This window comes from Trypanosoma brucei (genome assembly GCF_000002445.2).
Source record: "Trypanosoma brucei brucei TREU927 chromosome 11 chr11_scaffold01 genomic scaffold, whole genome shotgun sequence".
NCBI classification, from domain to species: domain Eukaryota; phylum Euglenozoa; class Kinetoplastea; order Trypanosomatida; family Trypanosomatidae; genus Trypanosoma; species Trypanosoma brucei.
Window position 1 is genome coordinate 2,542,618 of NT_165288.1, and position 24,024 is coordinate 2,566,641.

Below are 24,024 nucleotides of genomic sequence, written 5' to 3' on the forward strand. Positions count from 1 at the left end.
TAGAAGCGGCACCAGGTTCCGATTTCACGGAGAAACAAACTGAAAGAAAGTAGGAATAGGAGAATGTACAAACAAACTGTAATAGATGAAACTTGAACGACTTCGTTGGGCGCCTAAACTTTACTACTATGACAGACATGTGGACGAAACGGACAGATATTTGCACAAGCACGTAGAAGTGCAGAAAATCAGTAGGCGCAAATATATATATATATATATACCAACGGTCGTTAGTTATCGAAAAAAAAAAAAGGTACAAGAGCTAGAATAATATTATGATAAAAGAGACAGCACGCGGGAAAAGAACTCTTAGCATTTGTTTTGATGGGGGTCAGTCCAACCACTGAAAAAATTGGCACTTTGAACCATCACATTTTACGAAGCGCCTGCCCCTGGAAGCCGCTTGACCAGATACAAGATGCACGGCAGGCAATCCACAATGACACAACGGCGTAGCGGCACCATCAGCGAGGCCGGGTGGTATTTGAAACAACCCACTATTAACATCTATTGAAGGGAGTGTGTACGCTGGTCGAGGTTGTTGCTGTTGTGCAAGTTGCCGCTCCTGTGGTGCGGAACGAGACCCCCTGAGCACATTGTTTCCTTTCGTCCGTATGTGCTCTTTCATCCGAGCATCACAAAAGACACACACCTTCTCTCCTTCCTGCACTCCGGGAACAGCCGGAGATCCACCGAAGTCAAACTTGAGCATGATGGCGCTACACGATGGACAACGCGCGTCGTAAGCGAGACTCACTCGTTCCGCCGGAGGAAGCTTAATGGTAAAGTTGCACACGGGAAAGCCACGGCAAGCTAAAAAGAAACCCGAGTTATTGGAGCGAATACGAAGCCCGTTCTTTTTGCAAGACATACAGTTTGTGATTGTCACCGTTTCATGTCCCTTCGCTAGCGGGCAGTCAGCACCACAGTGAAAACAACGAAACTCTGCCAACGATTCCATCTCGGCACCTGGTGGAGGCGATGTGAAACAGTAGGGGCACACCGTGTGAGATGTGCCCTTGTCGATGTTCGTTATCTCTAGCACGCCAAATTTGCATATCACACAACGGTGACCACTGCGTTCTATGCGGTTATGCCGCCCATTCGGGACACGATACTCCTTTTGACATGTATCGCAACGCACGAACCAGGGGTTGCGCTCCTTCTGGACATGTTCCATCAAGTTCATAGGGTTACCGCAAGTCCCGCACTCCACCAGCCCACTAGCCGAAATGTGAGCTCTGGAGGTTCCAACCTCCTCCACGGCAGTCTGATACACGGGGTCGAGATGGAGGTGCAGCACTCTGTTCATCGCATCAGTTAAACTCAACATCTTTTGAAATATTTCCCTGTATAGGCGGACGGCGGCGTCAACAACGTCCCTCCTCGTCGCCTTTCCCGCGGCGATATCCGCCATTGCGAGCTCCATCTGAGCCCGCATCTGCGGTTGCAGAAGGCTAACCAGTCCATTTACCTCGTAAGCCGACGCAAGCGCATTGCCAACATGTGTGGGAACTAACGAAGAACCCTCACGCTTTACGTACTCCCTTTCCACTACAGTCTTGATGTGGTGTGATATTGTCGCATCAGTCCCTATACCATGTTTATCCATCAGCGTTATAAGGTCCGCCTCCGTTAAATTGGGGGGTGGAGAGGTGCGATGCTGTTCAAGGTCTGCATGTGTCGGGCGAAAACGCTCGCCTTGCTTGTAGGTTGGCAGAGTCGTGCTCTTCCATCGTTCGTAGATATACACCTCCATCCAACCCTTTTCATCAATGGTTGTCCCAGATGTTGTGAATTTTTCGCCACCGTACACAACGGCGACGGAAGTGGTGGAAGCCACGGCGTCGGGTGAAGTACACGCCAAAAAGTGGCGCACAATCAGGTTATACAGTTTAGCCCTGCCGTCGTTGGCAGCGGGCATCGGCTTCGTGGGATAGATAGGTGGATGTGCCTTGTCATCATGACCACCATTCAGCGGCCGACGAAATTTTCTGTTTGGATCGGCAAGCATCGCTTCCACAAACCCACTAACTTCCGGGTTCCGCCTCTGCGATCCCACTATATCCAGCAGTTCGTTGTCTGTGAACGAGAAAGAGTCGGTTTCAGTACGCGGGTACGATATGTACCCTTCTTGATAGAGGCTCTCTGCCCAGGTCATGCACTGATCAGACGATATGCGCAGGTGTGCGGTACACAATTTCTGCAACATGACAGTTGAAAGCGGGAAAGGCGGACGTCGTCTGTTGGGTCGCTTCATAACTTCCACAACCTCCGCTTCAGGCCTCGTGCGCGCCTCATCAAACATCTGCTGAAGCACCACAGCTGCCGCTATCTTGTCGTATATAGGGCCACGCACACTGTTAAAAGAAGTATCACCGTGCTGGAGAGTGAGTGTGAAGTAATCCTCCGGCACAAACCCTTTCTGCTCCCAGCCACGCTGAACCAGAAACCCAAGAGTTGGAAACTGGCACGGACCAAAGCTCAGGACCTTTGGAAAGTTTTTGAACTGGCTGCAAAACTTCAGGGTTTGGAATCGCGTGAAAACCGCCCCGAGGCGAAGATCGAGTTCTTGACGGGCCTCTACGGCCTCGGAGAGGGCCCTGTTTGGGGCTTTGAGATTGCGCATCGCGCCAAGTATATCACGCTTCGTAAGCGCAGAGAAATGTGCACGGCAAATAGAAATCGAACTGTGCTCCTTCTGCACCACATCAATCACCTCGAAGCAGATGTTTTCCCCCTCACGATCACAGTCCATCCACAGGGCAAGTGTCGTGGCACGCCTTCCAAGTTCCCTCAGGTTCTTCTGAATCTCACTAAGATCCGACCTCACGCGCTTCACCGTGCCCAAAGTGAATAAGTCAATGATAGGGAAACTTGCCCAGCCCGCTGCTTGTGGTGGAAAGTCGGACTCCATCAGGTGCCCCGATACGGAGGTACATATCATTGTCTTCCCCTCAAAATTAAACTCGAAAACTGGATTATAGATGGAATGACTGCGAATAGTTCTTTGGTTACCACCCGAAAGAATGGTTGCTATTTCCCTCGCCACGCTGGGCTTCTCCGCAACATTCAGCCATATTGTCATCCCTCACGTGACCACTGCAGGCGCTATGATCGGTTTTCCTTTTCGTCCCCTTCCTTTGTTATCCTTTCCACTAGGGGCCCCACCCCGCGTTACACAGGACGCCTTGTGCAGCCGCGACGTCTGCTACGCCGGTGTTGGCGATTAGGGATCCCTACAAACACATGTGGTACATATGCATAACAAAAATAAAGTAAAATGGAAAGGGGACAATGGTGAAAAAACACTCAAATAATGGGGAAGGATCCAAGGGCCAACAAAAGAAACACAACGCACGTGGACCGGGGCGGGAACTCGTGCGCCGCGGTATACAGTTACTTCTGTTGCAGCCTTCAACATGCTGGTTAACAGCAAGATTGGAACCAACGTCACATGACGGAGGAAACAATAGGGGCTACCAACAAAGAGATAAAGACTACAGGGGAGCAAAAGTAATAGTGATCAACGCATCTCTGTATTGCGTGTGAAAAGGTCTTTGCCTCGACAACAACTCGGCGACCTATAGCTCCACGCAAACATAATCGGCGTACGCACGTGTGCATGTATGTATACACATGATTTCGCGCCAAGGGGACGAAGGGAAGACAATCCCACTCCTTTCTACCATACCTATACAATCCCTCCAACTTTACAATGGCACGAACATGTGAACACGCACACACGCAAGCATGTGAAACACCGGGGGCACCTTCACTGACGGGCTCTCTTGCTATTATTGTTTCCGTTCCTGATTAACTGGACAATAACTGGTATGGCTTTCGTTTCAGCTGTTCTGGCCTTCAACAACACTTGAAGAGAGGGGGGTACACCGCTACCGTCGCTTCGATTGAAGTCTGAAGTTTTTCGTTTGCATATTGATTTAATTACCTTTGCTCCTTTCCTTTCACATTTTATTCACAGTTCATTCCCTTGTTATAGCTTCTCTATCCACTCGTTCTCCTTCCTTCAAGCTGTTTTTTCCCCCGTTGGCACACCAAAAACAGAGTAGCTGAGAAAGGGAATATTGCAATGCGTAAATAATCTCTTTACAGTCGAATCACGACAATCATCATGCCCCAGAAGGCACACGTCTTTTCTGCTATTTTCGCCCAGATTTTCATATGTGTACCTATAGATATATATCATATAAATATATATATATATATATATAACATTTCCTTTCACTCACAATTTATCCCCTCCCTATCTTCCCATTATATTTTTCTCCATCGGCAACTTATTACACACTTCATACAAGCCTCTTTGGCGGCATGTTACCGCAAGAAAGGACTTGTGTATTGTATTTCACACTTGCTAGTGGAAACGAGGCGAATGGCCTGCTCTCGCTGCCTCCGTACATCCCTCGCTTTCCGCCGGCTGGTCTCCACCCTTCTCAGTTCACGGGTTGCTCGTCAGTCCAGAGGTTGAGGTTGTCTCGGAGGAGACGAACAATGAGGTTTGACTCACGGTAGGCCTCGTCATCAAGCGTTTCCAGCTCTGTCACGGCCTCATCGTATGCCTGCCGTGCGAGGTGGAACCCCTTCTCATGTTCCTTCATGATTTCATAGTAAAAGACAGAGAAGTTTAGTGCAAGGCCGAGGCGAATTGGATGTGTGGGTGCCAGTGAACTGTTCGCCACCTCCGTGGCCTTGGCGTAGGCGTCGAGTGCAAGCTGCCGCTGATCACCTTCCGGTGCGATCTCGGCGTAGTAGCGGTGGTAGTCGCCCTTCATTTTAAGGTAGAATACCTTCGCTTCACCTCCCTGGGAAGCAGGGATTAGGTACGTGTCAAGCAGTGACAGTAAGTCGTCGCAAACCGCCGCTAGTTCCGCCTCAAATTCGCGGCGAAGTGAGACGATCAACTCCATATTGTCACTCTTCTCCTTGGTGCTTTCGCGGTTCTCAATAGAAGTAATGATGCGCCACGCATTGCGACGGGAACCGATAACGTTCTTGTACGCCATCGAGAGCAGGTTACGCTCCTCTGTGTCAAGTTCGCTGTTCATCTTCACCAACTTGCGCATGCATTGTACCATCTCGTCGTACCGCTCCGCCTCTTCCGTTAGCTTAGCCATGAACACGAGATCCTTGGTGGCATCGGGAAGTTTGAACTCTGACAGGTTCTTCTTTGGAACAACCTCATCGAGGAGCACGGCGTTGTACCACTTGATGCAGTCCGTCATTGTTTGTTGCCTCGTGTTATATTACCTTCAGGTATCCTCTCCTTAGCCTCGTAACGACCGCCTAGGCACTTTACGAAAATTTGTATGAGCGACAATTAAATATGATTAGCGTCCACAACCCAGGTAAACCTTTGCTATCCGTCGATGCTCTACTGGCCTCCTTGAAGTGGCTGCTAAGGCTGTTTTTCGCTCTCCCTTTGCCTTCCCGCTCTATACTTTTCTTTGTTTCACTAGAACCTTCCGCAGACGGTGTGGAGTTAATCACCAGTTGTTGCTTGGCGTGTTATTGATTGTGTTTCCCCTTAAATAACTTTCTTCTACAAGTCCGTGATGCTCTCGCAGAAAAGAAAAAAGGAAAAAAGGAACGCGCTTTCTGCGGCAAGAAAGGTGAGTTAACAGCAGCATTCCGGTGTGAAAAGATAAGGAGGAGATAGAAAGGGTAGTATGTTTAAACATAAGAAAAAGCGGCTTGCACTGTATTAAAAGCACGGTACCCAAACACAAAAGAAACATGAAAAACAAAACAATAACTAACCAAAAGTGAGAACTGGAAAAAAAAAGAGTGGGGAACAAAGTCCACCGCATGTAATCTAAGAGAGGAGGTCACTGCAACACCGCCTCTATAAAAACAACACGCGCATGTATTTAAAAAATGGCACAAATATACATATATATATATATATATATGTATATATATGTGTATATATATATTTGCATGTCAAACATAAGTCGCGGTTGTCGTTGTTTCTGAACAAACAAAAAAGTGTCACACACAGGCACCATCTTATTCTCTCCTTTGCCTCCTGAGCGCGCAGCTATTCCAGTAAATATATTTGGGCTCTTTTGCCCTCTCCTTGTTATGCATCTATGTTTGTTTTATGCTTTCATTGAATCTATGGTTTAACGCTCCCAACCCATAGAGTTGTCACTTTGACAACTCAACGAGCCGCTGGTGAAGCGCCTCTGCCTGTTCCGTCTGCCCTCGCAGCAGCGTCATAACGTCCAAACCGGATGGGGCTGTAGGAAAGGCGTGTGCGTAAGTTGATGGCACTCGCTGCTCCCGTTGAGGGGGTTTCCGTTCCATGGTCTCTAAGGAATAGCACGGCCGCAGTTCCATGTCACGTTCTAGAAGCGCGTGTACAAGTCGACGCCGCACAGTCTCCGCCTGGGAACTCTCCACCTTCGCCTGCTTTTTAATTCGCTTGAGCTCCTGTCGAACGAGCCGCACGCGTCGATCGGCCGCGTCTTCCAAATCCTTAACGTGCGTCTCTGACACCTCCACAAGGCGACGTGCCTCCTGGAGCTCCTCCTCGCGGAAACGCAATTGAATTCGTAGTCGTTCCACCTCCAATCCACTCTCTTCCTGGCCTTTATGAGACGCAACCAAATCCTGTACTTGTTTGCGCGCGGCTGCGAGATGCTGCGAGAGGTGATCTCGCTCGGCTGTTAACCACTCCTCGCGCTGGGTGAGGGTCTCCATTTGGGTTCGCAACTGCTTACACTCCGCCGCATAGCTCTCAAGTTTTGCCTCACGTTGCCGCAACAAGCGCTTGCTCTCCTCAAGTTCTGAACGAGTTTGCTCCACACGCCACCCCTGTTGTTGCTGCTCCGAGCGAGAATCTGCCAGTAACTTTTGCACGGCGGCAACTTCCTCACGCGCGTCTGCGCGCACAGTTTCCAGCTGTTGGTGAACAGATCGTTGCAGCGCCGAATATTTCTCCTGCTCCTGAACCCTCTGTGCTGCCGCTTCGTCCGCTGCCGCAGAGAGCTGACTCACACGCTCTAACAGCCGAGCCTTCTCTTCAGCGTCTTCAACGCGCAATGCCTCTAACTCCTCCGCATGCCTCGACTCTGCCTCACACAGTCGGACCTGCGCATCGCGAAGTTCGGCCGTTAGAGTTTCCACCTGAAGCGCAGCCTTCCTGGCATCAGACACACACTTTTCGCGCGACACGGCGGCATCGTTCTGCAAATCTGAGGACCGCCGCACGAGAGAGCGCATTTGAAGCAGTTCTGCCTCCATACTCCGACAACGCTGCTCTACCTCCAATTGCCGCCCTTGTTGCTCACGCAAAGCATTATGAGCGGTCAAAAGTTGTTGACTGAAGCGTTCCCTCTCCTCCAGCAGCTGTCCATTCTGTACTGCGCACCGCTCTTCAAGCTCAGAAACCTGTCGTTTCAACTGCTGAACAACCGTCACGTCAGCCGACACGTTCAGACGTTGCTGAAGATCTTTTATCTGCGCCCGTAGCTGGTCCATCTGCTGCTCCTGTTCCAGCAAGTTGTCGGCAACGGCGTGCCGTGCATTTTCCAGTCGCCCCTTGAGGTGCTCCACAGACACTGTCGCTGCAAGGTATCGGTCCTTGTAGGCCAGAGCCTCCTCTAGCTCCTTCTTCAGCTCCCGCATCCCGCTATTTAACCTGTCCTCATTGTTCTTAGCTGCCTCCAACTGCTTCACAAGCCGCTCACTCCGTTCCCGCTCACTTTGCAACTCGTGAGTCACGCCAGCATATTTCTCACTAAGGGCAGCGAAGTTCTCTCGGAACTCGGTGCAAACCGCCAGCAGCTCACTGTACGTTTTCATTGTACTACCACGCTATCCCTCCCTTCCAGTAGCTGAGCGATGAGTGACTTCTGCAAATATTAACAGATAAAAAGTAAATAGAAACGAAATGAGATTAAAAAGCTGAAACAGTAATGCAGGAAGCAGTTACAATACCTCAAGATACGCGTATATAATAACTTATTGGATAGCCTGGAAGAAGACGATTTTTAACAAAAAAAAACACGCCGACAGATGCACACAAAGAGAAATTCTGCCACGTGCAAATAGCTAAGAAGCAAAGTACGCAATCATTCTCTAAAACTGTGTACCCGCCAGCACACCGCACAACAATCACAACACCATCTACTCCAACTATCACTTTACCTTCCCCCTCCCTTCACCTCCACCCCTCTTAAAACACTGAGGGCATGTTCACTTCACATGCATACGAGCAGGGGGTAGTCATAACACCGTTCAGAATTTGGTATATAAGCTCCCCCAAAGTGCAGCGACACGGCTCCCTTCTCACACAAGTTTTTCACTTACGTAGGCGTGCCCAGAATGCGATTACCCGTCAGATAGGGGAAGAGGGCAGAACAGGAGGAAAAGTTAGCGATCCAGGAAAAAAAAAGAAAGTTCGATGATATGGCAAAGAGAGGAGTTACGACTTCGTTGCGACAATGATTCTACACACCATCGACGCGAGTTGCAACGGTGTGCCTACACCCTCAGCTACCCTCATCGTCACCTCTCCTATAATACGCAGAACTTGTAGTTGCTGCTTCTCGTCGCGGAATAATTTAACATTCTGAGCGGCGCGGAAGAACGTCGAGATAACATCGGAGGTAGCATAGCCACGACCCAAAAGCCGCTGCATCTCCTTATGCGCTGCGGCAAGGTCTTGTTTCACACAGCTAGTCAATATGGCTTCAACAAGCTGGGGATGAGGTAAGTCGCAAACCTTGAACACATTATCCGCATTCACCAGACTGTATCCCGAACACGTTGCCTGCAGCGCATTCACAGCGGAACGAAGGTCACCGTCAGCGAGATACAGCAGTGCCTCGAGCCCGTCATCAGTGTATGCAACATTCTCTTGTTGAATGATGTACATGAGGCGCCTCAGGATATCAGTGTGGGAGAGTTTTCTGAAGCGCACCACGGCACAGCGTGATTGAATTGGTTCTATAATTTTATGGCTGTTATTACACGCAAACGCAAACCGCGTCGTACTGGAGTGAAGCTCAATGGTGCGGCGCAGGGCCTGTTGAGCAGCGGGTGTCATGCTGTCTGCCTCGTCAAGAATTACAATTTTGTGCAGATTGATTTTCCGGTTGTTCGAGTCACCCACTCTCTGCGGGAGGGTTTTCTTCGTCTGCGCGAAAAGTTTGATTTTCTCCCGCACCACGTCAAGGCCCCGATCATCGCTGGCATTAAGCTCCAACACGGCATCCTTTAGTGCGTTGTTGTTTGAGCCACCACCATCCGGATCACTGAGGAGGCTTCGAGCGAGGCATAGCATACTTGTGGTCTTGCCTGTGCCCGGCGGCCCACAGAGCAATAGATTTGGAAGGTTCCCCTCGCGCGCGATAACTTGCAACCGTGCAACGGCATCAGCATTTCCAACAATGTCTTCCATCGACATCGGGCGGTATTTCTCCACCCAAGGTACTGTCTGTTGTGTCATCTTGTGGAAGTTACCTGGTGGCACACAATACACTGTTATATGTCACGCAACCGCGCAGTTTCAAGTGCCTAAGCACAACAAATACCAGGTCGCTAGACTGCTTTACAGCTAGAGTACAATTTGTTCAAACCGCTAGCGGTACCTCCTTTCGATTATATTTAATTTCCGTCGCCCACTTTTTTCTCCAGTTATCTTTTAGTCGCCGCACGCCTCCTTTCTGTTTTTATATTTTTACCTGCACTCACAACCTCACCCTTAGGTAGTCCTTTCGGTGTAGTCGTCTTGTTTGTTTATGTCCACTTTAGAAGAGATGCCACTTATAAGCACTCACGCACACACACCACCCGCGAGTGATGGGTTGGAGGTGACGGACTGCGGCCTCACCATGTTTAAGCAGGAAAGAAGTGAGTAAACGGAAGTATGCTAGCATAAGGAAGTTGAGTACATGCAAATGAGCAAGGTGTCCGCAGGAGCACACATGAAACAAAAAGGGGGGATGATATTTTAAAGACGAGATCAGAGCATTTCCACTTCAGAACGAGCGAAACGCCGAAATAGGCCTACCCAACGGGGTCTTGTAAAAACGATGCTACCCTGAAACCAATGGCCGCACCAATCACACTGCTGGAACCGCAAGTCGGCGCAGGCACAACGCTGGCGTCAGCCACATAGATACCCTCCACACCACGCACACGCAAACTACTGTCCACAACGCTTCCAAGAGCGCATGTGCCGAAGAGGTCCCCGGTGCTCTCTGCGTACCGCGCCAAAAACGCGGCGCAGCTCCTCTGCGTGGCAAGCCCGTCAGCCGGGTGATGCAACCTCACATCGAGTGAAGCAAAGGGGGAACGATCATTATACCTGTCACCACCAGGGCCACAGAGTGAACCTACCCACCGCAAACCCTCATCCATACACTGCACATCATGTCGTGTGGAGAGCATGCGACTGGTGATCCGTATGTTTTCACCGTTAGTTGTCGAAACGCAGTTGGCCCCATCATTTGAGAGAGTCAACTCACCACGCGCCTCAGGATAGTGATGTGCAACACGAACGGCAAATCCAGTGAACGGCCGCCAGCCACACCACCTAACGTTGGGTGTCGGGTAAAAAGTTAAAGAAAGGTCGGGATGGGCTAGTTCAGGGGTAGACCGTACAAAGGCACCCGCCTCACACAATGAAGCGAATATACCGCTTCGATCCTCGTTGTACTCTCTCCATTGACTTAAAAGGTAGCCACTGTTCCCCCAACTTAATGACTTACTACGCAGGTTAGAACCATCGGTTACACGGAAAACAACAGTTGCGCAACAAGATTGTATGAGATTCTGCCCTACCCCCTGCAAATCCGCCACAGTTCCCTGAGGGCCTACACCACTCCGAAGCAGCAGCGCTGGAGACTCAATCGAACCCAGACACACGACCAAGCGGGGAGCCGAGAGAACGGTTGACTGATCACCTTCCACTACCTCAACACCTGTGGCTCGCTTTCCGTCAAAAACAATGCGATGTGCCCGCGTTCTGCTCATCACCGTAACATTTGGTAGAAGGTGTCGTTCCGCTTCAAGCAAACAATCGAACACATCAACACGAACACCCTTTCCAACGTGTGATTGGAAAACCGAGAAACCATCAGGTGAACCATTGTTGAACTCATCCGTCTGTGGAATGCCAAGAGATTCACATGACTCAAACCAGCGAACATTAAGCTCTGAAGAAACACTTGCCGGAGGAGGATCAGTGACTAACAGAGGGCCACTATCACCATGGTAAACGTCACTACCATCTCTCAAATTTCGCTCAAGGGCCTTAAAGATGGGAAGCACACTATCCATCGTCCAGTCATTGTCTTTCCAAGACGCATAATCATCATTACTGCCTCGGAGATACCTCATGTCATTGCACCAGCTGCTCCCCCCGAGGCAACAGCCCTTAACATAAAGTAATTTTCGGCCACCGATACAACTCTCAGATACGCCACGGTAAGACCTGAGAAACTCCCGAGTACTTCTCACAGAAGAGATAAACGGATAAAATAAAGGCACCCGCATCACAATTGGCGGAGCCCTCGACGAACCTTGTTCCACAATGCAAACATTTGCCCCGGGATTTTGAAGTGCTATAGCACGACCGGCAGCACAACCAGCGGCACCAGCACCAAGTACGATGACATCAAATGTCCGTTTGCATGTCATTACCTTTTATATAGAACAAAATAGAAAAAAATATTCCGTTATACGCCAAAAAAAAACAAACAGAGAACACAACTGGGATTCAAAAAGAAAAAAACAAACCAACACCTTCAAATAGGCGAAACCCACGAGTCTAAAGAACTGAGTTAAAAAACAGCCTACAACAAAGAATACTACACCAACCCTCAACCCACACAGACCACTCAATTACACACGTGAAGAGAGTCCACCCAAGGGACATTACATGAACACAAAAGCGCATTCAAACGACAAATTTGTGAGTCAACGGGGGGAAAAAAGCATCAGACGCACGGTTTATCCCCCTGAGGGCAACTGACGCGCCCTTTCCCTCGCGAGCGCTACGTCAGCGGACTGTATGGGAAGACCTGCAGACACTGCGTATTGCTCGTCATCACGCAGGCCACGATGCACATCGCATAGTTGAGAGTTCGCCCGGCGTTTCGCCAAACGAATCTCACACAAGTTCGATTCCAGCAATTGTACCTGCAGTGCCGATAAACGTTCGAACTGTCGCAAAGAAACTTCAGGGAGAGGAGGCATACCCGGCTGCGGCTGCGGCACCCTTTGAGCCTCAACCTCTTCCTTTCGTTGCTCCGTATACCGCGCGACATCATCGTAACAGTCCACACAACGGAGTTTCTCCAACGCCCTCCGGTTGCTATTGCGCGCATGCGTAATACCAGCACCCATGGCGCGCAGCAGCAGGCGGGTAGCCACAACGGCCACAAAACAAGTGGCTACTCCAACAGCAATAGCTCCCACAGGCCGCCGTCGCATCAGCGGCCAGCGCCGTCGACCTACAGAAAGTACCGCGAAACCACTTGCCACGCCCACACAGAGCGCTGCATTCATTGTGGTGAAGTCGTAGCGCCAACGCCCACCGGCACGCGCACGCACAGCCGCAGCGAGGTAAGCGTAGCGAAGAACACCGTACGTCCCCGCGGCTGCCTTCACAGCCGCCTCGTCAACAAGGACATACCCACCATGTATGTCGAGGGGCAGAGCCTTGTTGAAGTAACCGCTCATGTTGGGAACATTCCAAAAAGTAAACCTGTCCGGCCGCAATCCCGCAAGCTGCAAACACGCCTCCCCCAGCGTACGATAGGTGGGCGAAGCATCTTCGTGGTACAACGATATATGCGTGGCAAGCTGATGGAACTGAGCCTTAGCGGTGAAGTAAAGACCGTCCATCACTGTTCCCTATGTGTGCCCTGGAGGCCACGAGCAAGACACAGAAATGAGTCAAGGGGAAACAGTAACATCAACAAATACAAAGCGTCACGGTACATACAGCGAAGCAGTGCCGCGGACTGCGGAGGAGTGAAAACCAGCAAAAGAAACACCGGAATACACGGCACAGCACGTGAGTGCACGGCAGGTGTAATAACCTAATACCAGATGGTTCCCGCAACACAATTAGGCAATGAGGTGGTGTAACATGCGAGAGGGATGAGTCTACCGCTGGACAATTTCCGCATCACCTTCGTCAGTAAACGCCTTGTGCGCGTCTAACAGAATCTGGATATCCTCCAGCAACCCACAGGCTCGCGCGGCTGCAGCAGCAACAACAAACAGAAGGGCAAGCAGCGCAATACCGGAAACCGTCTGCTTTCCAGCAGCGGAGAGTATTGCCCTCAGGAGAGCAACGGGGAAAGACTCCTGTGGTAGTTTCACCGATGCCTCCAGAAGTATGGAGGAAAGGGTCGAAAACACCAATGAGAAGGACAGGGAGACAATCAATGCACCAAAGGATATGCGAAGGAAACCCGCACTGGCGACAAACACAGTTCCTGTGACTACGACCACAACCGACACCACAACTATCAGAACTGACAGTACCTCCTCGCCCATCACACTACACTTGATGAAAATAGTTGTCACCTGCATACAGAAGGTGGTGGCATGATGGACAAAAATAGAAAAGAAATAAAAAGAAACAATATCGTCAAAAAATCCATATCGGAAGCGCTGAGAAGGGCACGGCGATGCAGCAAGACGAAGAAGCGCTAGCAGGGAAGCACCGTCCACTGAACGAGCACATGTTGGCCATGCCTGTCACTCGTTTTGTTGCTAATGAAGCGAAGTATACCCCATCATTCTTATCGTTCCTATTAAAACTTCACAATTTCTCCCTTGTAGACATGCGTGGCTGCGCTTACGCGCTTCACGGCAATAAAGCAGTTAGAGGAGGCACCGCGCGCCGCTTGACTGTGACTTCACGATGTAGAGGCCGCGCACTGTTGCCACACTGAAATAATAAGGAAAAAAACAAATCACAACAACAGGAATGAAGAAATAGTAAAGCCAGAAAAGCAAACAAACAGAGGGCGTATCGGTAACACCCTCCCTAGTCGCATGCCGCGCAGTATTACTCCTCGTTTCACTCAGCTGATTAGTTGCCGTTATCATGCACACCTCACATCTCTCCATACTGTCAGTTACCATTGCTTCCATTAATTCCCTGAATTTTTCCCACCCCCCGTTTTTACTGGCCGCGTGCAGCGTGCGGTTACGAAAACGTTCTCATCATACTGATTTCCGCGCACGTACGCACATTGGTCGAACGTACCATTTTTTTAATACTTGAACAGACGCGTAGGTGCATCCCAGCAGCCCCTGAAGTGGAAATCTTAGTAACGGTAGTGGTCAGGTTTGAAGGGACCGTCGACAGGACAGTTGATGTATTCTGCCTGTTTCGGTGTGAGCTTTGTCAGCTTAGCGCCCAGCTTGCCGAGGTGCAATGCAGCAACCTTTTCGTCAAGCTTCTTGGGTAGGAAGTAAACCTGAGCCTTGGCGCCACGTGGGTACTTGCCGGTGTCTCGGTTTGTCCACAACTCAATTTGGGCAAGGACCTGGTTGCAGAAGGAGTTCGACATCACAAAGGAGGGATGGCCAGAAGCACAACCCAGGTTGACCAGGCGACCCTCAGCCAGAAGAATAATGTGGCGGCCATTGGCCATGGTGTAGCGATCCACCTGCGGTTTCACTTCCACGCGCTCCTTCGCATTTGCCTTCAGCCACGCCACCTGGATCTCTGTGTCGAAGTGGCCGATGTTGCACACAATTGCATCGTCACGCATGCGGGGGAAATGCTCCGATGTGATGATATCGTCGTTGCCGGTCGTCGTGACGAAAATGTGTGCCTCCTCGACAACATCCTCAACCAATAGCACCTGATAGCCCTCCATCGCAGCCTGCAGCGCATTAATTGGATCAACCTCCGTCACAACGACACGTGCTCCAAAGCCACGCAGCGCAGCCGCGCAACCTTTGCCCACGTCACCATATCCACAGACACATGCGGTCTTGCCAGCAATCATTACATCGGTAGCACGCTTGATGCCGTCCACGAGAGACTCACGGCAACCGTACAGATTGTCGAACTTGCTCTTCGTCACACTGTCGTTCACATTCATGGCGGGGATGGTCAGCTTACCCCGCTGCAGCCGCTTGTACAGGTTTTTTACACCTGTCGTTGTCTCCTCGGAGACACCGTATATTTTTCCGTCCAGCTCCTTGCACTCATCCAGGACGTAATTTGTCAGGTCGCCACCGTCGTCGAGCAACATGTTGGGGTAACCATCACCGCTGAAGCCCTTCAGTGTCTGCTTCATACACCACATGTACTCCTCTTCAGTTTCGCCCTTCCACGCAAAAACAGGGATACCCCGCTTCGCAATCGCGGCGGCTGCATGGTCCTGTGTGGAGAAGATGTTGCACGAGGCCCACCGCACTTCAGCACCGAGCTCCACAAGCGTCTCGATAAGCACAGCAGTCTGCATAGTCATGTGCAGGCAGCCAGCGATCTTGGCACCCTTCAGAGGCTTCGAAGGGCCGTACTCACGGCGAAGTTCCATGAGACCCGGCATTTCGTTCTCTGCGAGCTCAAGCTCCCTGCGGCCCCATTCAGCGAGGCTGATATCACGTACCTTGTAATCAGTCATTATTCAATAAGAGTGTTTTAACCTCACTGCAGAATGTATGAGAGTTAGACCGACGAACTTGAATGATCTCCGTTGATGTAAACCAATTTGTTTGTTTGCTTCAAGTGGCTTATTCTGTGTCCAAGAAACAGAGGAGGGACGAAGGTAAATGTAAACAGCGTACAACGGGTAACGACTATTGGTGGATTCAACAAAAGTACTCACAAGTGGGTCTCCGCAGCTATCGCAAAATAGCTCCCCTGAAGAGACGTCACGGCCACCCAAGCACATCCGAACAAACATACGTACGAAGTTTTACTGATATGAGTGATGTGTGGGTTATGTCGGACTTTTTTCAAAAAAAAAAAGGAAATATATCGTGCTACCACGTGTAAAAGTCAAGCCGTAGTTTGTGTAACAACGAGAAAGTGGTAAATCACCAGCCATAGTCACCATTGTGCCGTGTAAATGGGGAAAATATCGCTTTTTCTAGATTCAGGAAGCCGAGAGGGCATCAAGCTGGTGGCAATATTGTGCATGCCTGAACGATAATTCTTTGTTAGGCCACAATATCCCGGTATTTATGATTGAGGAAAGTCGTAAAACCACCGGCATCAGCTTGAATGCCGCGCCGCTCCGAGTCAAACCGCTCTTATTTGGTAGGTAAGCTTACGGAGGAGCGCAGTACCTGTAGTAGAAACGGCTGTGGCGAAACAACGAAGGTGTGACGAATATCTTTAATCAATAACAAACAGAACTAGTAGGAACAAAAGTTCAGCAAGGAGGTGGCGGGATGCAACTGAACTTACGGCAGTTGTCGACTGAGTTCGCTAAATGTGAGGCTATATGTAATGCGCCTCCAACCACTCCTCCGGAGGGGTGGCAAGCGCCTCTTTTTCTTCGAAGGTGAGGAAATCATCTTCTGGCCCACGCTCATCAACAGGTATAAGCTCCTGCAGCACGCCTAACGCCCACCGCACGTACGACACATGCTCCAAGTAGTGCACCCACTCCGCTACCCACCGTACCCAATCCAGCGTAACGCCGTGGTCCTGCATTACATCATACAATTCGTTCAGCATGTCCAACTCGAGGTGCCAGAGACAAGGGCCGTCATAGTAGAGATTGTGACGTACCCATGCTGCGTCGTCGGTAGTTGACATCAGTCTTTCACATTCAGAGTCCCTGTTCGGCAAATCTTGCTTCTCAGGATCATTAGGCGATAGTTCGTCCTGAGCCTTGTATACTCTCACGTTTCGCATATGCATGCCACCCTCGGTGGAAGCAATCGAAAAGTGGACAACAACACCGTTCCGCTCCATCAGTACATTTATTGGATACCAGTCCATGAAATACAGCAGGGGATTCAGTGATTCGGGGTTTTCCACTGTAATTGGGCTGTATGCCACAACCCGTGCGGTGCGCGACCTTGAGTCCCCTTTGTGGGAGAAAATCGCAAGGTTTACGGCTTCATCGTGATGAACCGACCAGCCCTGCATCGGTGCTGGTGGCTTTGTATAAGCTTCAAGGCGCATTTCGTCCGAAAGGTCTTTGTACAAAGGTCGGAATAGTTTGTACGTGCCTGTGCCGTACTTCGCTTCCATCGCACGGCTCCATGCGGTCGCTTCGTCCCCCGTAGTATCTGTAGACAGCGCTCGGTGATGCACTAGTTGCAGCAGCTTTCCCTGCCACAGAGGCAACGGGACAGCAGCAACTCCACGCCGCCACATTCTGCAACACCGCAGCAACTACAAAACAGTTCACCAGGCAACACGAAGAACAGAAAAAAGGAGGTACGGAACACATGGTGTAGCACAGGTGCCAACAGTACTGAATGCACAGCAGGTTAACCTCAAAAAAATATAACTCACAAAACACGCACACGGACCGCCACGGATGGTTAAACTGGTCTTAGTCATTTTGTTTTTCATTCATTTATTTCTTTTTTTTTTTTGAGTCTCGGCTCTTTTCTCTTTTATCGGATCCGTTGGTGGCTATGCAACTTAACCGCTCTCTCTTCATTTATATGCCTTCGGGTGTCCAGAGGGGAATTGCACCGGGTGTTGAGCTGTACTTGTCGTCAAAGCGGTGCAGTTTCACAAGGCCATCAAACGCTCCGCTAGCGAACCCACGACCGTCGGGGAAAAAACAGACGGAGTTGATCGTACCGAAGTGGCACCGCACCTGTCCAAGTTGCTTCTCATGCACCTTATGGTAAAACTTCACCTCGAATGTTGTCTGCCCACCCTGTGTTGTCACATCCTGCGCATCCATGCCACCACCTATGATAACATGATCGCCGCGTGGCGAAATTGAAGCATCGTTCACCGGTACATCACTGGTATAGGTCTGGACAACGGACAGATCACGTGAATCTAGCAGGCGAGCCGTCTTGTCCTTCGAAGCGGTGATGAGAGTGTAATAGTTAGAATCGAAGGATATGCGGTTGATCGTCTCCTCATGTGGTTTGTGTGTGCAAACAGTGCTCATTGTCTCCACGTCCAGGATGGCAACTGAGCCGTCGCTCGTCGAGTAATAAATCGTGTCATTTGTGGGACCCCAGATGGCAAAAGTAACGTCATCGTTTTCAGACACAAACTCTGTGCACGGATTAAACACCGTGTTCACCGGGTGTATACTGTAGCCATCCTTGGGAGGTAAGAAAGGCAAATTATACAACTGCACTGCGGACTTCTGGCCCATTTTCCGCGAAGTACTTACCATCAACAGATTGTCGTCGTGGGAAAAACCAACCGCACGGGCTGGAGTCCGAAGCATAATGTTTGCGAGTTCCTCACCGGTTTCAACGCACCACAACTTTGCCTTGAAGTCCATTCCACCAGTTACAAGGAGGGTAGAATAGTTGTTCACATCGCATGCCGAGATAGCGCTGTGTCCATCGTATGTGCCTAATCGCTCCCCAGTCTTTGTATACCAAACACTCACATTTGGCTCTTTTGCCGTTGAAAACAGCAGATCCCCCTCTCGGTTGAATTTAATCATTGTTACGGGCTTCATGTGCCCGTGCAGAGCCATGCCTTGAATGTTCATGGCCCCTGCGTTACGTTTAATATCGGATTTAACACCTTCTCAACAGATAATGGGCACTAGCGTATATGGGAAGTTGCAGCCTCCCACACGCACTAAATTTTTTTTGCTACCGTCAGTTCAGACCTTTTTCCTTCCCGCTTACAAGTTGTAACACCACACCTACACCTTCTCTTACACTCCCACTCGTATCACTGTGCTGAAAAAAAAAAAGAAGAGTGCGGATGGTGGTTTTCCCCACATGAGAGCATCCCATAGGTACTGTTAAACAGCCAAAGAATTGTGGCAAACAAGTACAATTTGGCTCGCGATTTTTTTTTCTCATTTTCTTCAAATGATATCACCTACACAGATAAAATTTTACAGGAATTCCAACCCCCACCAAATAAAATAGCTCAACAGCAACACCCCCACAAACAGGTAAATATATATATATACATATGTGTGCACACACACACACATATATATACGGAGAAAAGGGCACCGCCTCACCAACCCAAACCCTTAAGAAATCCCTTTACCTCACGTAGATAGTCCTGTGTAGTTTGGCATGACGCTTTGCCGGAAGCTCCCATCCCAATATCGCTTTTGGCAGCCGATGTCCCCACCGGTTTCGCCATTTGGTCGTGAATGCTTTTCATACCGGTGTGAATTAGCTGCACTAACTGGTTCGTAAGGGTTTCTTCGGGATCTTGAAGCTCTCGTTCAGCAGCCAACCGCATGTCAAGCCGCCTTTGTTCGCTTCGCTGTTCCTCTAGTACCTCACGTATGCGCTGTGACAACTCCTCCTTAAGACCTTTAAGGCTCTCACGCGTCAATTGATGGTTACGTTCCACCAACTCTGCCGTGGAAGTTTCGTGATTCTCCAGTCGCACTACAAGAGCTTCAAGGAACCGCTGTTCCTTTGCCTTCCACTCCCCCATTTCCCATCTGTCGCTGTTTAACGGCTCCACCATCTTTTCCTCAAAGACATCCCCGACGCCACTCTCACTGCCCCCATTACTCGTATGCGGTCCCGACTCGAGTTCATCGGCGTCGTCACGCTGAGGCGACGATTGCAGCGACGCCGTGCCAACCGCAACATCATGTTTCACAGGCGCTAGCGGGGCTGTCTGAAGGCCACCTAATGGGTTAAACGGGAGTGTAATGTACAAAGGCACCCCGTACCACTGCTGCTCTTGGCCACCTGGGGACGAAAATAACAGGGGTTGAAAACGAGGAGCTGGGCCCTGTGGAATCAAATCAGGTATCACTTGATTTTGCGTTTTCTCGCTTGCTGGGGGATGGACGGTGGACGGTGTGCCGCCGGGACAACGCTTGCAACTGCTGGGTTTCGTTGACATCGCTGCTGAAACATGAGCGGTTGAACTACGCGTGTAGACATTGTGCACCGCAAGAGATCGCTCCTTGTCCGGCAGTATAGAAGAAAGGGAGCTGCGCCCCGTTTCAGGGGCGCTTCCCTCAATTACTACAGCGGAACTTATTGACATTTGTCTTGTAGTTCTCGACAGGGGAGCCGCTGCAGCTATCTGCTCTGCTCCCGTCACCACCGTACCAGCCGACAAACTCTGGCCTCGGGACGATGCTTGCGATTTCGGTATTGGTGAAGTAGAAATGGTGGGTCGATCAAACGCCGGCGAAGGTGGCCCTTTAGGAACGAGACGCGTACCACCGTGGGAAGCAGGACTACCAGTTCTACACTGCCGAATGCCAGTTATACGTGTGAGAAGCAGCTGCTCTGGACAGCTGCAAAGGCAAGCGAAGCCTTCCTCAGCTCCATAAGAGGTATTGGACGTTATTAGATTCTTGGAAAGATCCAACGACTCGATACCACTTCCCCCAAGAGTCCCCTGTTGCAGGAACTCCACTAACCCCGCCGTTGTTACAGCATTCCGGCTCATATCAACCACACGTAGTGAAATATCATGTGTTATGGCGATGGCAAGTCGCTTCAAGGTTGGGTCCCCCAAACGATTACCTGACAGGTCAAGCGCCTCAAGAGCCCTCGGAACAGGAGCGTTTACAGTGCGGGAGCCACTATTACCGTTGCGAAATGAAGATAACCACATTGCTTGCTGCTCCCTACTGCGATTCAGGGTTATCAGCGAGTGCAAACCGCGCGCACTTTCATCTGTAAGACCACATTCGGAAAAATATGCCTCCTTCAAGGCGGGAAACGCGGAAGCCATCGCCGCAGTTGTCAACTGAAGAAAAAGTCTGTCCGTTAAGGTGGAATGACTTAGCTTAAGGACGCGGAGAGAGCAGCAATGAGGAAGAAGATCGAATAATCGGCTCGTCACTTCCACAATCGCACTGCCGCCACTGAGCGGTAGACCGCACAACTCAAGACGCGTAAGGTGCCGAATTGCAGCAATACAGGCCATGCGTACACCATCTAACAGACCCCGCAGCAGATGACGATTTACCGGAGACATTATATCGTCCTCAGTACGCCGCCGGGCGGCAAGTGTCTCGTACGGCAGCAGCCTTTTTGACTGCTGAGGTGGATGGTGTTCTCCCTTATTTACACCGTATCGCAACACCAACGCGTGAAGCCGCAATCCCCCTTTCCGGGGGCGGCTGCGCAACAACGTTACAGCAAGGAGACGAATGGCCATAACTGGGGCAAAGTCGATATCAGCAACAATTTCACTATTTCCCGCATGCTCAATAAAGGCATAGTACGGTTCCACGCGACGCTGAGAGCACTGCTCCAGGTATTCGCGCACAACAGACAGCATTACCTTGCAATGCCCTAAGTAAACAAAGGATGCAAACGACATTGAAATATTTAAAGAAAAACAGGTGAAAAGCCAGCCATCGGGGAGGTACACTATTTCCCGTATCAGTGAATGAGGTGTTAAACGAACGATAAAAGAGTGCGACAGACAGAAAACGATAGCGGAATAGCACTACTAATAACAGCGGGAAGTGGGAACGGGAACACGGCAACCAAACACCTTTAACGCAATGATGCCAGGGTATAACACACACATGGAGACACGCACCAACACAGCTGTGAGTATTTTCTGCATGGCACAGAGCGGACGCAACGGTGGTAAGCACTAAATTAAAAAATTACGAATTCTCGTGGCCTTTCCATCATGAAAGGAGAGAGCAGAACCCCAGTCATGTTCCTTTTTTTAACCACTCAAGCAAAGGTAAAAGATAAAGAAAAAAGAGGAACGAATGGAGAAAATGGAACCCTGTCACAAGCACCACCAGACAACCCAAATCTTGCGAATTCTTACATCACGACAAACGATAAATATTCATAATTGCCGTGTCTGATAGAGCCGCTACCAACAGCACCGGTACCTTTGTGTTGCGGCCAATTGCTACTGTGACTTTCCTAGTACTTGATTGGAGACACGCCACTCCTTTGGCAAGAAACAAAAGAAGAAAAGTGTCCCGATATCCGACGCAGGCGAAACAAAAGAAAACAGTGTAGGCACACATGTGCTTACGCACGGAAAGGGGGTGAAGGGTTGACGAAAATTTTAAAAAACTGAATGATGCGATCACTTGAAGGAAGATGGTACGCTCTTCTCTCACGTCGTCACCGTAGAGAGTAGGAAAAAGGTAGGTGAACAGGCCTACAGGTTGGGTTTGAAATGGCTTCATGAGAGACCCACATTTCGGCCGTTTCAAAGTTAATCAAACATAGAAGTGAATATTTATACAAGAATAAGCGTGCAACTAGTGGGGGGCAAAAGGAGAGAATGAAGACGTGTCACGCACTATTGCAAGATAGCAATCCTCACCCTTTCCCCTCCGGTACGGAAGTCCACAGGTGTCAAGGTCGCCTTAACACCTTTGCCCCCTAACATTTCATTGCACAAGTGAAATGGCGAGTGTACATTATTGTTTCCCTCCTCCATCACATTGCTGTCACCGCGCCCACATTTCTCTTTAGCCTCCAGAGTTTATTTGAAGCTTCCACTACCACCACTCAATTATTCCCATCCCCAGCCTCCACATCTTTCACTCACGTTGCTCTGGTGGCCACTCCTCCCCGCTTATTCTCCATCTGCCATCGACCCCCTACAACGTGCTCTCATACGTAAGAAACACTTGCAAATGACGCACATGGTCCCCTCCGCATACGAGAACCGAAACTAACGCACACATATACACGCAACTAATTACATGCGGAAGAAGCAAATGTTTGTGGTTGGTCTGCAGGATATCAGTGCTTATACCACTGTCACGACAGTAGTTCCCTCTCTAGTGCTCGTAGTGCCTCCTCCTCTTCGTCCACAGCTTTGTTTGGATGCTGCGGAAGGGCATTTTGGGGGACACCTGGCATGCTCGGCAACAATGCCGCGGGCGCCATTGTCGCTGTTGTGGTTTGCGATATCCCAACATCATTCATCTCTTCCGTCAGCTCAGCCAACAATTCGTCTTCATCCACTACTTGAGCGTCCAAGGGCTGACGGAGAGCTTCCGATACCGCGTTGACTTTATCCATCTCCTCCAACAGTTCGTCCATAGTATTGTCCACACCATCAGCATCCATCTTCTTGTTAACCAACTTCAGTTCGTCCTTCGCCCGTTTCTGCGCAGCCAACACCTCCATGTTCATGGTCTGGTTCTGTAACGTGAATATGAGCGTGTCAAGATTTTGCTTTTGACAAGCGATTTTTGTGAGTTCATCCTCAGCCATTTTTTTGCGTTTCATGCACTGCAGAGCCATAGATTTGTTTTTCTTTGAGTAAAACTCTCTTGCCTTTGCAAGCTCATCCTCCACCTTCTTCGTCAAGACGCCCTCACGCTTTTCCAGAAGCTCAAGCTTCGACTGCAACTCCTCCAAACTAGAATTTGGCCTCCCCGGGGACACCCCAGGGCGTGGGGCCTCTTGACTTGACTTAAAACCAAATAACCGGCCAAACATCGGCAAGTTATCACTCACCCGATTGGCAAACAAGAGCGCACACTAAGCTGTTATCAACTCCACCGAGTTACCGTGTGCGGGTTCAATTGGGATAGAACAGACAAGTAAAGTCATTTGTAAAAGAGAGAGGGGGGAAACAAGGGTATACAGTGAAACAGTACATGGTGGCGTAGCAGCAGAGTGCTCACGCGCACAATACAAAGTTTTTAAAACGAAAACCAAAACTCATCTGGCAAAATCGGTGCGAAGGGTGTAAGTGTGGCCCATTCATGTCTTTGTTAATATTGTGTGACTTCCTACTTTGGAGCAAAGACATTACCTTCTTCAAGCTGTTGGCGGGGTGTCATTAGGAATAACGTTAACCTTAAAAGTGACAAGTCACTCGCACCAATAATTCTTAAACAACATATTATAAGAAATACACCCGATTATCAAACCTCAGCAAGTGACACAACTCTCCACACACAC

General features: G+C 49.9%; 12 protein-coding genes across 12 annotated transcripts, besides 4 other annotated features; all 12 read right to left on the bottom strand.

The window, feature by feature from the left end:
- Positions 1-199: 199 nt before the first annotated feature.
- Positions 200-220: a sequence feature (AT_rich).
- A 111-nt stretch (positions 221-331) lies between these two features.
- Positions 332-3,088, bottom strand: Tb11.01.1280 (DNA topoisomerase III, putative; the record flags this gene model as incomplete). The annotated part of the gene is made up of 1 exon (XM_823923.1): positions 332-3,088. One exon carries the CDS (start codon positions 3,086-3,088, stop codon positions 332-334), a length of 2,757 nt encoding a protein of 918 aa, XP_829016.1.
- A 1,095-nt stretch (positions 3,089-4,183) lies between these two features.
- Positions 4,184-4,235: a microsatellite.
- A 222-nt stretch (positions 4,236-4,457) lies between these two features.
- Positions 4,458-5,246, bottom strand: Tb11.01.1290 (uncharacterized protein; the record flags this gene model as incomplete). The annotated part of the gene is made up of 1 exon (XM_823924.1): positions 4,458-5,246. The coding sequence occupies one exon, from the start codon at positions 5,244-5,246 to the stop codon at positions 4,458-4,460; it is 789 nt and encodes a 262-aa protein (XP_829017.1).
- A 661-nt stretch (positions 5,247-5,907) lies between these two features.
- Positions 5,908-5,957: a microsatellite.
- Positions 5,958-6,171: 214 nt separating this feature from the next.
- Positions 6,172-7,830, bottom strand: Tb11.01.1300 (hypothetical protein, conserved; the record flags this gene model as incomplete). The annotated part of the gene is made up of 1 exon (XM_823925.1): positions 6,172-7,830. One exon carries the CDS (start codon positions 7,828-7,830, stop codon positions 6,172-6,174), a length of 1,659 nt encoding a protein of 552 aa, XP_829018.1.
- Positions 7,831-8,452: 622 nt separating this feature from the next.
- Tb11.01.1310 (replication factor C subunit 4) lies at positions 8,453-9,478 on the bottom strand (the record flags this gene model as incomplete). Its single annotated transcript, XM_823926.1, has 1 exon — positions 8,453-9,478. One exon carries the CDS (start codon positions 9,476-9,478, stop codon positions 8,453-8,455), a length of 1,026 nt encoding a protein of 341 aa, XP_829019.1.
- A 560-nt stretch (positions 9,479-10,038) lies between these two features.
- On the bottom strand, positions 10,039-11,673 carry Tb11.01.1320 (oxidoreductase, putative; the record flags this gene model as incomplete). Its single annotated transcript, XM_823927.1, has 1 exon — positions 10,039-11,673. The coding sequence occupies one exon, from the start codon at positions 11,671-11,673 to the stop codon at positions 10,039-10,041; it is 1,635 nt and encodes a 544-aa protein (XP_829020.1).
- A 312-nt stretch (positions 11,674-11,985) lies between these two features.
- On the bottom strand, positions 11,986-12,882 carry Tb11.01.1330 (hypothetical protein, conserved; the record flags this gene model as incomplete). Its single annotated transcript, XM_823928.1, has 1 exon — positions 11,986-12,882. One exon carries the CDS (start codon positions 12,880-12,882, stop codon positions 11,986-11,988), a length of 897 nt encoding a protein of 298 aa, XP_829021.1.
- A 264-nt stretch (positions 12,883-13,146) lies between these two features.
- Positions 13,147-13,578, bottom strand: Tb11.01.1340 (hypothetical protein, conserved; the record flags this gene model as incomplete). Its single annotated transcript, XM_823929.1, has 1 exon — positions 13,147-13,578. The coding sequence occupies one exon, from the start codon at positions 13,576-13,578 to the stop codon at positions 13,147-13,149; it is 432 nt and encodes a 143-aa protein (XP_829022.1).
- A 743-nt stretch (positions 13,579-14,321) lies between these two features.
- Positions 14,322-15,635, bottom strand: Tb11.01.1350 (S-adenosylhomocysteine hydrolase, putative; the record flags this gene model as incomplete). Its single annotated transcript, XM_823930.1, has 1 exon — positions 14,322-15,635. The coding sequence occupies one exon, from the start codon at positions 15,633-15,635 to the stop codon at positions 14,322-14,324; it is 1,314 nt and encodes a 437-aa protein (XP_829023.1).
- Positions 15,636-16,456: 821 nt separating this feature from the next.
- Tb11.01.1360 (hypothetical protein, conserved) lies at positions 16,457-17,344 on the bottom strand (the record flags this gene model as incomplete). Its single annotated transcript, XM_823931.1, has 1 exon — positions 16,457-17,344. One exon carries the CDS (start codon positions 17,342-17,344, stop codon positions 16,457-16,459), a length of 888 nt encoding a protein of 295 aa, XP_829024.1.
- Positions 17,345-17,636: 292 nt separating this feature from the next.
- Positions 17,637-18,665, bottom strand: Tb11.01.1370 (eukaryotic translation initiation factor 3 subunit, putative; the record flags this gene model as incomplete). Its single annotated transcript, XM_823932.1, has 1 exon — positions 17,637-18,665. The coding sequence occupies one exon, from the start codon at positions 18,663-18,665 to the stop codon at positions 17,637-17,639; it is 1,029 nt and encodes a 342-aa protein (XP_829025.1).
- A 408-nt stretch (positions 18,666-19,073) lies between these two features.
- Positions 19,074-19,131: a microsatellite.
- A 19-nt stretch (positions 19,132-19,150) lies between these two features.
- Tb11.01.1380 (hypothetical protein, conserved) lies at positions 19,151-21,445 on the bottom strand (the record flags this gene model as incomplete). The annotated part of the gene is made up of 1 exon (XM_823933.1): positions 19,151-21,445. The coding sequence occupies one exon, from the start codon at positions 21,443-21,445 to the stop codon at positions 19,151-19,153; it is 2,295 nt and encodes a 764-aa protein (XP_829026.1).
- A 1,424-nt stretch (positions 21,446-22,869) lies between these two features.
- Tb11.01.1390 (hypothetical protein, conserved) lies at positions 22,870-23,556 on the bottom strand (the record flags this gene model as incomplete). Its single annotated transcript, XM_823934.1, has 1 exon — positions 22,870-23,556. The coding sequence occupies one exon, from the start codon at positions 23,554-23,556 to the stop codon at positions 22,870-22,872; it is 687 nt and encodes a 228-aa protein (XP_829027.1).
- Positions 23,557-24,024: the final 468 nt, after the last annotated feature.